The sequence below is a fragment of the Atractosteus spatula genome, chromosome 8 (assembly GCF_055471065.1).
Source record: "Atractosteus spatula isolate fAtrSpa1 chromosome 8, fAtrSpa1.hap1, whole genome shotgun sequence".
Classification (NCBI taxonomy): domain Eukaryota; kingdom Metazoa; phylum Chordata; class Actinopteri; order Semionotiformes; family Lepisosteidae; genus Atractosteus; species Atractosteus spatula.
The window spans coordinates 9,474,367-9,487,454 of NC_142713.1; the positions used below are offsets into that span (position 1 = coordinate 9,474,367).

The 13,088-nt window shown below is 42.3% G+C and overlaps 1 protein-coding gene across 1 annotated transcript in view; it reads right to left on the bottom strand.

Annotated features, from left to right (window-relative positions):
- Positions 1-13,088, bottom strand: part of LOC148829168 (voltage-dependent calcium channel subunit alpha-2/delta-4-like) — a 205,026-nt gene that overhangs the window by 154,744 nt on the left and 37,194 nt on the right. The window contains exons 6-7 of the mRNA XM_088923114.1: positions 10,979-11,110; positions 7,254-7,314 (exon numbers count right to left, since the gene is read on the bottom strand). Coding sequence (XP_088779240.1) covers positions 7,254-7,314; positions 10,979-11,110 — 193 coding nt within the window. The remainder of the gene's footprint in view (positions 1-7,253; positions 7,315-10,978; positions 11,111-13,088) is intronic.

Here is a 13,088-nt window from a genome sequence, read left to right on the forward strand (position 1 = left end):
GGGGCAGCTCCCTGAACCCCTAGCGAGGGAAGGGGGGAGCGAGCAGGTGTCCTACACCCACGCCCAGCGAACGATTGTAAACATGCCGATAGAGGGATTCCTCAATCAGGAAGTGTGCAGGGTGGACCTGAACCGTGAGAATGGGGTAACAATCCCAGATCACTCAGGTGCTCCAGATGACCACTCAGCCGAGGTTCAGGCATGCTCCACCGCTGCACCGCCCCCTGCAGGGTTCCTAGAGCACAGGCATGAACAAATCGAAAAAGCAGATGCCCTGGAAAAGGAGGAGCAGCATCAGCAGCTGTGTCAGATCTCCCCAGATTTCCAGGATGTTGGTGCCCAAGATGCCACATGGCATACTGAGAAAGACACCATGTACACGCTGCGCCAGCTTAGAAAGGCAACAGTCACTCAGAAGGAGATGACTGGGGTCAGCCACCTGAAAAGACTTTTGGGAAGACTGATTGCTGCCGCCACTGTTGCACGTTTGCTTTTTCTGGTAGGTTTGTGTGCTGCTGGCACTCTCATCCTGACTGCCCCAAGAAGGCAGGTGTCAGAGATGCCAGAGGGTAGTGACAGACTGTATCGACAGCAGCAAAAGTTGGAAAGCTTAGGGAAAACCCTACAGGCAACTTCCTATGCAACAGGGTTAAACCTTATTCCCCAACCAGTGGACATGATTGTTGGTGTTATACAGTGGGTTTATGCTTGTGTGCAACAGGCCAGAATGTTGACACAAGACCTGTTAAGGGAGTTTAGTGCCACTGTAGCCAGTCTAACCACGGCACAATTCCCAACCCACTTGATTCCACTCTTCTCAGTAGAGGAGTGTGTGACATTAACCCCATCGTTCATAGCTCACCCAGAAGGCAATCCAAGATTGAATTCGGTTCCAAATCTTGAGATGGGTATGGCTACCAAAGCTATCCATTGGCTGTGTCTAAACGATTCACCAATGAAGGGTGTAAAGCTACTAATGGGCAGAGGGAGGTTAATGAACCCCATGAAGAGCAGGTGGGACGTAAATGGCTGGTCAACACACCACATTTAACTGACACTATGACTTGTGACAGGCATGATACAGCTACCGCAATGCAGCTACCTAATCAAACAGTTCCTGTAAGTTCCCGAGGAGGCCATAGTACAGCTTGAACTTAACACTGTACGGTCTGGAACCAGACAATATAAGACCAAACTTGAGGTCGTGGATGCCTTCAGGTGCCACACTATTGAATTGGATAGAAATCCAAGAAACAGTAAGCCCTGAAGAGGTACAGGTAGTTGAGTTTGCTTTAATGGAACAAACCTCCAAACCACCCTAGCAGATGCCCAACACAGGTGTTGTGGTTCATCAGGGGGGCTGGGAACAGGAACTGTTGTTATTGTAACACTACTGCCGGGTAGCTGGATCATGACTGGATGTACTCTGAATGCTGTACTCTCACATCAAGATGTACTCCGGGTAGCATGAATGAGTCAAAGGTAGCATGTCAAAAGAAAGGAAGTGACTTCTCCCCAAATATCTACTACAGAGGTATCAGATATTGACAGTGAACTTCCTGATGTGTAATTCCTAGACTGAGATAATGTCTCCTACCGTGTTTATACATACTCCAGATGTTATTCATCCTGTTTGTTCCCAATGCTGGTTCTGGTATGAATTCTCGAGGAGTAATGTGGACATTTAAGATTAATGTTCTAATGGCAAGGGACATCACTTAACTCTGTTTTTTTTTTGAAGGCAACAACGCCTCAGGACCTCGTGACCTTCAAAAAGGGGGGATATGTAGCGGCGAGGCTTAATAATAAGGCAGAATTAAGTGTTTCTGAGCTTCCCAAATGAGGCCCCATTTCTCTGTTCATCTCTGTGGTGCAGCCACAGAGAGACCATTAGGGTGATTTAAGGTTTCCTAGGACAGCTCCCAAAGGGGGGTGCACTTAGCTAAGCCTGGCTATCATGATCAATGGTCATCCATTGGCGCCTATCTGTCTAGGGAGTGCCAGTTGGACATCTGGACTGCATTCCTAAGTGTCAGGAGTAAGTGACTCATATCTCACCTTGATCAACCAATCAGGGACTGGTAGGGCCGAGTAACCCACGTGGGACTCTGATGCCCATGGAACTTTCAGCCAATCGACGAGCTGAAGTTCCTCCAGGTAAAAACAGGCAACACAGAGAGCCTGTAAGATTCAGATTGAGATTCAGATTCAGTAAGATTCTGGAGAGGATTCTGTGGACTGTTCTAAAGGGAATTCAAAGGAGAATTCCAGGGCAGGACGGCCCAGGAGCAGAAGGCTCCCAAGGGCAGGACATTCTCGCAGCGCGCCTCCTGACCATCCTGAGACTCAGCCCGGACAACCACGGAACGGCCAGTGTGTCCGAGTGCCAGAACTTTCCTTTGTTCTAAGAGTCTAGAGTGGAGGTTGCCAGAGAGTAACCAGCAGCAGGCCTCGTGGACAGGTCAGAACTGTGGACAGCTGAATCACTATTCAGAACTAGCTCTTCATCAGGAACGAACCGGTCCTCTTCCTGACTTGCTGGGATCCACAGTCATCTTTTCTCCTGTGCACAAACTTTGCTAGTTAAAGCCAACACTAACTAGCCGGTCAGTGAGCATCAGCAGCGCACCGTCGCAAGCCGCACAGCACAACCTGGCACCGAGCCAGAGAGCGCGGATTGGACAGCAACAGCCTGCAACTGTTTCTTTGTGCCCGCAGGAGATCTGAATCCCCAGAAATTGGATGAGTATTCAACTTCAATGCATTACAGCTCGAGAATTCAATTGTTATCCCAACCAGTTGATATCAATTTAATTCCTAAGAGTTATGTACTTGTTTTGAGTATCTAATGTAGAAGTTGTAACCAAGTTCACTTTACGAAACGGTCTTAATGAATGATATACTGAACGTATGTCCTCTTGATATGTGTAACACTTCGTAACTGATTGAATATATATCTTTTGTATTCTGATAACCCTCTCGATAAGATCTGTTAGGTTTATATGCATATTCTATGTATTAATAAATGTATCCTCGTGTATTAGTACCTGTGTGTGTGCGTTGTTTGAGTTATGTCGCGTGGTTGGATTCTAAAGCCATCAAAAGAATCAACTTTGTGATTTACTGCTACAATTGATAATTGTCTCAGTAAATGCCCAAACCCTACAGAACTGGTGCCTTCAGAGAGCCACTATGATTACATATTTGGCGTCCCTGAACGGCTATGAAACACTACACCATTAATATTTTATTTCAATGTCCATACTTAAAATGTACAGTAATTACTATCATAGGATACACAAAAATAGAAATATTAATATCTATCATCCATCCATCCTTTGCTTAATCCAATACAGTCTCAAAGGGGAGCCAGAGCCGATACTGGCAAGCAATGGGTGCAGGGCAGAATACACTCTGGACGGGATGCGAGTCCATCACAGGGCACACACAACAGGAACCAATTTTTTCAGAAAGCAGTTAACCTATCAGTGTCTTTGGAATATGAGAGAAACTAGAGCACCCAGAGAAAACCTAGAAATTGAACTCAGGGCCCCAAGTCTGCTAACCACTATGCCCTCTCCTTCCCAATATCTATCAATTTAAGATATATAATACAATTTAATAATTAAATTGAATAATGAAAAAGCCTGCCTTTATGCAGCAGAGAGGCTGGCTTGAATACAGCTGCCTGAAAAAACACTAACCAGGAAAAAAGCTGCCTTTATGCAGCGGAGAGACTGGCTTGAACACAGGTCTTAGGATTGGAGAGGCAGGTTGGAATGAAGCTGTCTGGATAATGCGAAGGCTGTCCGGAATGACTGCGGAGAAAGCTGGGGAGCCGCAGCTTTGGAGGGGCCAGCGAAAAAGAAAACTGGTTGAAAATGTACGAGATGAAAAGAAAGTGAGGGCTGAATGGCTCTGCTGCTTTAGCAGTGTTCAGGGAATCCAGGAAAAAATAAGGCGTTTGTTGGATGATTGTTTCAGTATTGCAAAGTTTAGCACTGAGCGCTTAGTTCAATGTGGGAGCACTGAATAAGTGGAGGAAAAGCCATAAAAGCTTTTTAATTTCAGGATGGTCTGCCTGGTTGAAAGATTGATGGTCTTTGGGAGATGTGCCCCGGGTGAGTTCGCAAGGGCTCAGAAGGCAGAAGGCTGACAACCTGGCAGCCTAGAGCAACATCGGCATGGGATGAGTCTCTCCCAGCCCAGGTGTAACAACATTTGAATGAAACAAAAATGATTGAGCATTATTAAACATTTCTGAGATATGGCAGTACCTTTTATGATGTACCAGTACCAGTACCAGATTATGTTGGTATGAAATTCCTTAGTGCTGTGGAAATCTGATTTTGCATACTGTGTATCACATACTGTGTATTTTTCATGCTATAGTAAATGCTTAATTGAATTATGATATGCTTTGAGATATGTGTTTTATATAGAGATTTGTGTACAAAAACAGGAGGTACCCAGAAGAGATTCCTAATAAGGACACATCTTGGGCCTAGTAATTCCCAGTAGTATAGGTAGTGCAATCACTATAGTTACTGAGATCAAGCCATGCCAGCCATAAAAAGTCAATTATGTCATCATTTAATATGCAATTGGTTTTTAAAGTGTGACAATAATGAGCAAGTACTCATACATGAGAATAATAATGCTATAGATTATGTATATTGGATATGTAGGCTATTTATCCCCATCTTTGGTGTCTGCATTGATTACTGTCTTATAGCAGCTCAGGCATCCAGTATTATTTGAACTCCTAGCTAGAGAGGGATGAGATCTATTGACAATGATTTAAGAGTTTGGCAAAATTTAATTTGATAGTATCCCTGACCGAAAATATTCAGACAATCGTGCTCAACAATCTTTGAAACTGTAATTCTCCAGAGTCCCAAGAATAGGAGAGATCATGAGGAAAGAAACAGTAGGAGGAATAAGGTTTGGAGTGAGATGGGTTCCAGTGCCCCAGACAGTTTTTACCACCGGATATTTTCTTGATGAACCAAAACCATGTGAACCATATGTACAGGTATAATAACAATGTGGCTACAATATGTTGCACAATGCTGAGATGAAGCCAACCCTTACAGATGTTTAAAAACATCTTTTATTGCTAATTTTATTTAATTTTTATTTATTTATTTAATTTTATTGCTTATAACGTGAGACGGTACTCAGTGATTCAGACAAGATATTCTATGCCAAGCAAAACATACATTTTATATATTTCTCACTGGTGAATGAAACTGGGATTCTTTCAGGGCTAGCGGTGAAAGCTTTGGGGGCTGGGGAGAGAGAATGCTGGGGGCCCACACAGCACCCTGTTGGACGCCAGCCACAGGGACAGAGGAGGAATCCATCATTGGCACTGGGGGTGGCATGTGAACAGAGATTTACTGTATCTAACCCTGTGTGCTTATTCCCACACAGCCATGGCAAAGTGAGCGTCAGTGGCCAGGAGTGTTCCTACAGGGGAAAGCAAGAAAAGGGGATTGGGAAAGGGGAGGAAATGAACCCCAAAGTTGTGGTGGGTAGGATCACCTGACGATGAAACATGGCAGAAAGAGGAGACAGAGGAAGGGAGAGAGTGGAAAAAACGGGGATAACGGAGAACAGCGAGTGGGGTGGGGGAGAGGAGAAAGGGTGGGAACTGTTATTCTGGAGCTCTGGAGAGGGATGACAACATCAGAAGGAACAGAAAGAGAAGAGCATCTTGGTGACTGTGGGGTGCCGGTCATTTCTGAGGTGCATGGAAAAGGAGAGGTTGGAAGAGCTGCTTCTTCAGAATTAGGGTGGAGGGAAAAGATGAGTGCCCTTCTTGGCTTGAAGAAAGAGAACGGCACGTGGATCACTGACGCTAGCAGTATTAGAAAACCTGGTGAACATGAGGATACAAGCAACAGCACTGATTGCTATGGGAAGTGCAGGGAATATGCAGTAAATATGGAGGAAGAAAGACAGAGATGGAGAAGTGGAAGGCAGCAAAGGAACAAGTAAAGGTTTATTCCATGCTGAAAACAGAAGAAAAGAAACACAACATTTTGCCTGTGGAGCCTTCTTCAGACACACTTCTTTTCAGCATGGAATAAACCTTTATTTGTTCCTTTGCAGCCTACACATGCTGACACAGCTACCTACTTGAACTGGAAGGTAGTGTGAATTCTGTTTCTGGCAAATGGAAATGCCAAGTGAAAGAAATGTTTATCTCTTGCAAGATACTGCATTGTGGCATCTCTTACATAACTGTTTGTGTTCTGAGATGATTAAAAAAATGGAGGCCTTATCTTTAACCATATATAGTAATTGTTCCTGCTTCATGTCCCATGACTCTGTCTAGGTTTGGCCATTATGCAAAGGGTTATGTGAAAATGGTGCTGATACTGGACACTTTATACTAAAATCAGTACTACAAAAGATAAGACTCCAAATCTGTTTTCAGATTTTATCTCTTGCACACCGTAGAGTATTTCATAACATGCTTAAAGCCCTAAAACACTGAAAGATTATCAGCCTGGGCTACAGAACAGCAGGATCCAGACAACTATTGAGAATGAGATTTAATGAGTTTTAATGGTCCACGAAGCCGATCCACCCATCCATTTTATAACTGTTTCATCCAGGGATGTGGGGGAGCTGGAGCATATCCTAGTAAACAATGGGCACAAATCGGGACCAAGAAGCAGATGTGACAGACATCAGTACTTAATTTAGTTCCAAAACAGCACCCTAATCCACACAAGACCCACTGGTAGAGGCAAAACAAAACATCACATAATATCTGAGTGATACTAATTCAATTCAGCATTAGAGGATTAACCAGACAAAAAAATTAAAAAAGGTTTTGAGTCCTGCAAAGCTGATGTAATTTGCTTTTATTCATCTCTCCTTTAGTCTATTTTACTGCTGGTAAAAGCCACTGGCTCTGATGCCCCAGTTCGCGATGTGTTGCTAACCACAGAGATTAACTTATTTTCCCCGATGAGTTCCTAGGTGATTGTACTTGTACAACACACAATCTAATCTGAAATTTTATCTTGGGCCAGCCGAGGTAGCCTGACCTGGGATCCAAACTTTTCTAGCACAGTCATAAATTATGGCTCGATGTTGTGAGGTGGCGCTTACTACTTACTACTGTGTTTATGCATTGAATTAAATCAGAACAGTCCATGTTACCTCAAAACAGCACCTATACTAAAATGAAATAAAAGATATTTCCCAAGTAAAGCTAATGAATCACCAAGCCTTACCAATTCCGATTCCTACAGTCGAAAGCAATAACTCCATTTTCATCTGGTGTCCATTTAATACCTGTAAAAAAGCAAATGCAAGGCATGAACTCTTAGACTGACAAAGTCAACCCAACAGATTTCATCAGAAGGAACAGCGAAGAACAAACCAGAGTGGATGCTATCTGGAAGTGCATTTAAAACTCGAACTTGAATTGTATTGCCACATGTAACTGGCACACATACTGGTACAATGGAATTCTAGACTTTTTACAGAAAGTCTCTCGATTGGTAAAAAAGTGCAGACAGTGCATCAAGACAATATACAAACAAACAGTAGACAATGTACAAGTAAACAAGTAAACAGTCAAATGTAAACAATGCAGACATGTACACTATGACTGCAGATGTGCAATAAATAAAATTACAATGAGGTAGATGGTGTAGGTGTGGACCGAGGGGCATGGCCAAATGTGTTCGCCAATCACACTGCTTATGGGTAGAAGCTATTGAGGAATCTGGTGGTGAGTGTCCGTATGCTCTTGTATCTCTTGCCTGAGGGCAGTGGGGTGAAGACCACATGCCCGGGGTAGAGACTGTCCTCTGTGATGGCCAGAAATCTACCACGGCAGAGGTTCTCATAAAGCTGTTTAATCTCTGTGAGGCCACAGCCGATGTTTTTCTGGGCCACATTCACCTTTCTCTGCAGTGCCTTTCTCTCTCGAGAGAGGAGGTGTTGCCATACCACACGGTGACCCCATTGGTGAGGACGCTCTCGATGGTGCAGCGGTAGAAATTCACCCATTGCTTGAGGAAATAGAGGTGCTGCTGAGCCTTCTTCAAGATAATGTCCGTGTTCACAGTCCAGGTTAGGTCATTAGAAATGTGAATTCCCAAAAACCTAAAGCTGGTGACTGTTTCCACTTCCGTTCCATCAATACTGAGTGGGCTGTGAGTGTATGGCCCGTGTCTCCGAAAGTCCACTATTAGCTCCTTCGTTTTATTTACGTTCAAGTCCAGGTAATTGCTATGACACCACCTCAGCAGCTGTAAGACTTCATCCCTGTAAGTGGACTCGTCACCACCACTGATCAGGCGTATTATAGTGGTGTCATGCGCAAATTTAATGATGCGGTTGTTGCTGTGTCTTGCTGTGCAGTCGGGAGTGAATAGGGAGTACAACCTTGTACTCAGACAGCAGCCTTTTGGAGTGCCCATGCTCAGAGTGAGTGGTATTGATGTTTTATTACCTATCCGCTCCATCTGTGGTCTCTTGATTAGGAAGTCCAGCAGCCAGTTGCAGACAGAGTTGCACGGTCCTAATCCCCTGAGCTTTGTCACCAGTTGTCACCACCAATCTCTACCAGCATTCTCACATATGAGTTCTTAGTGTCCAGGTGTTCCAAAGCTGTATGCAGAGCTAGGGAGACAGCATCATCCACTGATCTGTTGTTCTGGTAAGCAAACTGCAAGGGGTCCATGGACTCTGTGTTGGAGGTCTTGACAACACCAGCTTCTTGAGGCATTTCATCACTACAAATGTTAATGCTACTGGGCAGTAATCGTTCAGGCATGTCACTTTTGCCGTTTTGGGGAGTGTAACAATGGTGGGTTTTTTTAAGCAGGTGGGGACAATGGACTGTGACAGTAAGGAGTTAAAGATGTCTGTAAACACTGTAGTCAGCTGGGATGCACATTTCCTGAGAACGCGGAGTGGTATCCCATCAGGCCCTGCGGCCTTACGGATTCTCACCCTGCTCAGAGTTTTCTGCAGGTCCTGCTTTGAGAGTTTCAGAACAAACTTGCCCTGTACACTTGGGGCCTTCTGAGGACAGGAAACACTTATTTACCCAAATGGTTTTTGGAAACATGAAACAAGCTATCCAGCCATTTTTTGAAGACAATATCCCTGATTTGTTTTACGAAACAGGTCTTTGCATAAATCAACTACTGGGATATTTGGATGAATTAACTACTAACTATAAAAACAGACTAGATGGGCTAAATGGCCTCCTCTTGTTTGTGACTATTATGTTCTTATTAGTATGTTCTTTATTATTAGTTATTTTATTATTAGTATGTTCTTATATTGTGGTCATGGTTTGTAAGGACAGACCCAGACACCTGATGCTGATTTGTAGGGTGTAGAGCTGACCCTGTTCACTGACAAAGCACCTTTACTAGCCACTAAGGAGTCTGTTAGTTGTAGATTTCAATTGTTTAAAGCCACTTAAATATTATGTAATTTCAATTTACCCATGAAGTATTCTAGGCAGAATAGAGTCCTTGACTATTCAAAGTTAATTGAGATAAGTCCATGGCAATTGCTAATCAGGTTCTTTTTTAGAACATCTAAATTAGCACCCCTAAATTTTGTAACTCATTTTGTAAAAATAAATGAAGGCAAACTGAGGGACTGCTTCAGTTTTATTAAGGGATTAATTAATTATGTGAGAGCTCAGGGATGGAAAATCCACAGGCATTGGGCTCATGATGGACATGTGATACAATACTCTTGAGATGTGCAGATTATTTCACATCTCCTCCCCTGTGCAACCCTTCTTCACAGCAAAAGACCCTACCAATTACTATGAAAACTCCCCCAATCTAATAAATCTAAATAATTTCTGTTAGTATTTAATTAACAGACTATCTGCAGCTGGATCTTTATTATGACTCCTTTTTTGCTAGATGTCATGTACTGTATTGAGTTTCCATTTTGTCACAAACATAGTGGTGGAGTATCCCATCCCCGGTCCTCAAGACCCCACTGTCCCTTCATTCAGCTTGTAATTTTTCAGTTTTACATTTCAACTGCATTCAACTCTGAAACTGTCGGAGATTCCATGTTACCTATAAAAATCCATGTCTGTAATCAGCAGCTAGCTAGGATCTTTTGTATTTGATCAGTTTCCTTTTTATATGCAGTTGCTAAAGTTTTAAAAACAATAAACATGGCTTAGCACAGCACAATGCATTCATCTATTTTGTTAACGATGTACTTTAAAACTAAGGATAGAAGAATGTTGGACTTCCTTTTTACCCCCCCCCCACTAACAAGAACAGTGGAGCGGTGGCACAGTGGTTAAGGGTCTGTGCCAGTGGCTGGAAGGTTGCTGGTTTGTATCCCGTGGCTGGCAGAGGAATCCTACTCCATTGGGCCCCTGAGCAAGGCCCTTAACCCCAGCTGCTCCAGGGGCCCCATATAAATGGCTGACCCTGTGCTCTGACCCCAAGCTTCTCTCTCCCCACCCATGTGTCTCATGGAGAGCAAGCTGGGGTATATGCAAAGACAAATTCCTAATGCAAGAAATTGTATATGGCTAATAAAGTGATCTTAAGAAGGTGGCAGTGTAGGCTAGTGTTAGGCTTCTTCACCCCCATAGGTTATGAGTTGAAATCCCTGCTGTAACTTTGCATTTTCTGTGGTAATCTTGTGCGAGACATGTTACTCAGATTGTAAACAATCTGTAAATAATACAGCAAGCACCCCCCTGTATACTGTAAATGTGTTGCCATCACATTGTTGTAAATAAATAAAATGCTCAATTAATCAATCTGGTTGACTGAAGGATCTCAAAAATGGCTACTGCAATTTTCTCCAATACTACAGTGAATAGTTTTCAGACTGCTCATTTCTCGTTCATATACTTTAAACGCTCAAGAACTCTTAATGATGTTGGCTACAAAAATTATGTTTATTTTATTTCGCAGGTGGATCTGTGCGTTTCCTATTGGTTCAGTACCTGGATAGAGTCTAAAAAACCCAGTGGAGCTGCCAAAGTACTGCCAAGTGAGAGTAGGGTCCCTCTGGAAGTTGTCCACGAAGATGGGGTTGAGAGCCTCTGACATGTAGACACCATTGAGAATTTCTGGATCTATGGAGAAGGCAAAGAAAAATCAGTCAACATCTATCAGTCGTTCTATTTCACATAAAGCATATAACACATAAAATGTAGGGTTATTTTCATTTTAAATCTTTGTGTGGGGATGTCCCTGGCTGCACTAATTAAACCAAATTATATTGATTCTGGATTGCATAATTTCTGGATGCAATCAAGAAATTACTGGAGGCGGCTCCAAAGCCCCTTTATTAGCACTTCAATATTTGCCACGAAGAGAAAAGAGAGAGCAGTAGCTCAGCCAGTAAAAGCTCTTGCCTGAGTGTGGGCTGAGCTCTGTGATCCAAAGTTTGTGGATTCAAGCCTAACATGCTAGTAGCCATCTGTGACTATAAACTAGAGGACTAGATCAGTAGAATGAGAGTGATCCTGATAACAAAGTGACATCCTGGCCACTTATCACCTCCTACAAAAGAGACTAACAAGTTGATTTATTATTTCTGTTCAGTCTCTGGTATTCTTTACCGTGATCAACATACAGTCTTGTTTTGTAATATTGGCTATATTTTAGTTCCATGTCTGTGCTCATTCTGTCATCTGACTTGCACTTAGTGATGGTTTATGATGTTTTTATATGCGCAAGAGTGTCTGAAATTGCACTCTGTCTATTGAGATTTGAAGATACGTTTTTGCCATCCTTAAGATCACTGCGACAACTGCCAAGTCAATAATTCGTCCTGATAAGCTTTAAAGTCTGAAACAAATCTTATTTAACAGTTTATACCAAACAAAATCAGGAGGCCTGGTATGATTTCAAATCAGTCTCCTTTTCTTTCATTTCAGTAAGTATACTGCCTCCCCTAGACGTCCTCCTGAGAAAACAACACATGTTTTTCTTTTATGACTCCTAACACAATTAATCTACAGGAAACTTTTAGGCTGCAGTAGAGTGTGTTTGCTAAAAGATTATTCATCTTACAGAAATCTTAATTGCATGGTTTTTAAGCAAAGCACTGCTTTAGAACCAGAGTTCATTACAACAAGCTTGGCAGGCTGCTGTTTTTAATTCCTTCCTTACTAACTAATTTAATACTATTAAACGTTATTGAAAAACATAAACATTTTTAAAAACACTAGCTTTATATTGAAGTTATTGCTCCAGAGAACAGTGCTGGACAAACACTTCATGAATCTGAATTTAAATATCCCAAGTACATAGATACTTCATTGTAATAAGCTGGTACTAAGATGAGCAATGCAATAAAAAGTCAGAAAGGTGTATCGAATCAAAACCACTCTTTGTTGTTCTTGTAGCGCTTGAGATGTGTTGCTAGAGTGATCAGGCAGCAGTAATTTGTTCAGCAAGGCTCCTAGTAAATCTGATCCAAACTGATCACTCTAATTACTTGGATTTACCTAATCCAGTAATAAGTTTCACCTTAGGCGGTTGGCCTTTAAGTGATTACCTGTTGGAAGTGTTCCCACAGAACGAGATAACAGCTTATCTTAAACCATCTGATAACAGATTTAGCATAAGCCAAAATTCAGTGGCCTTAAAAGTTTCTTATAGTGAGTGTACTGTACGTAGACCCACACAGAATAGATGAATTCCACACATGTGCACATATATTACACAGTCTCCAGATGATCTGACATGTCACATGGAGAAACACAGTAAATAAAGAAGGATTCCTTTTTGAAGAACGTCCGAGTCTTGAATCACATTACCAATGTGCATTCCTGATACAAAACATGTTTCAAAAAGCACATTCAAGAAAATAAAATATATCATCCCCATCCTAATTTTTTACAAATATCACAAGGTTTTGCTAACTTCATACTTAAAACTCAAGGCCTTATTCACTCTTGGAATCTGTCCTAAAGGTGGGGAGTGACATTTTGTATCTTTCCATGAGATAAATTAATCAATTTCCTAGTAAGGAATTCTCATGTTATTTCCCTCTGAGGGCTTCTAAACCTGTTTCTCCTGTGACAAAGTAAGAAAGCCTTGAAG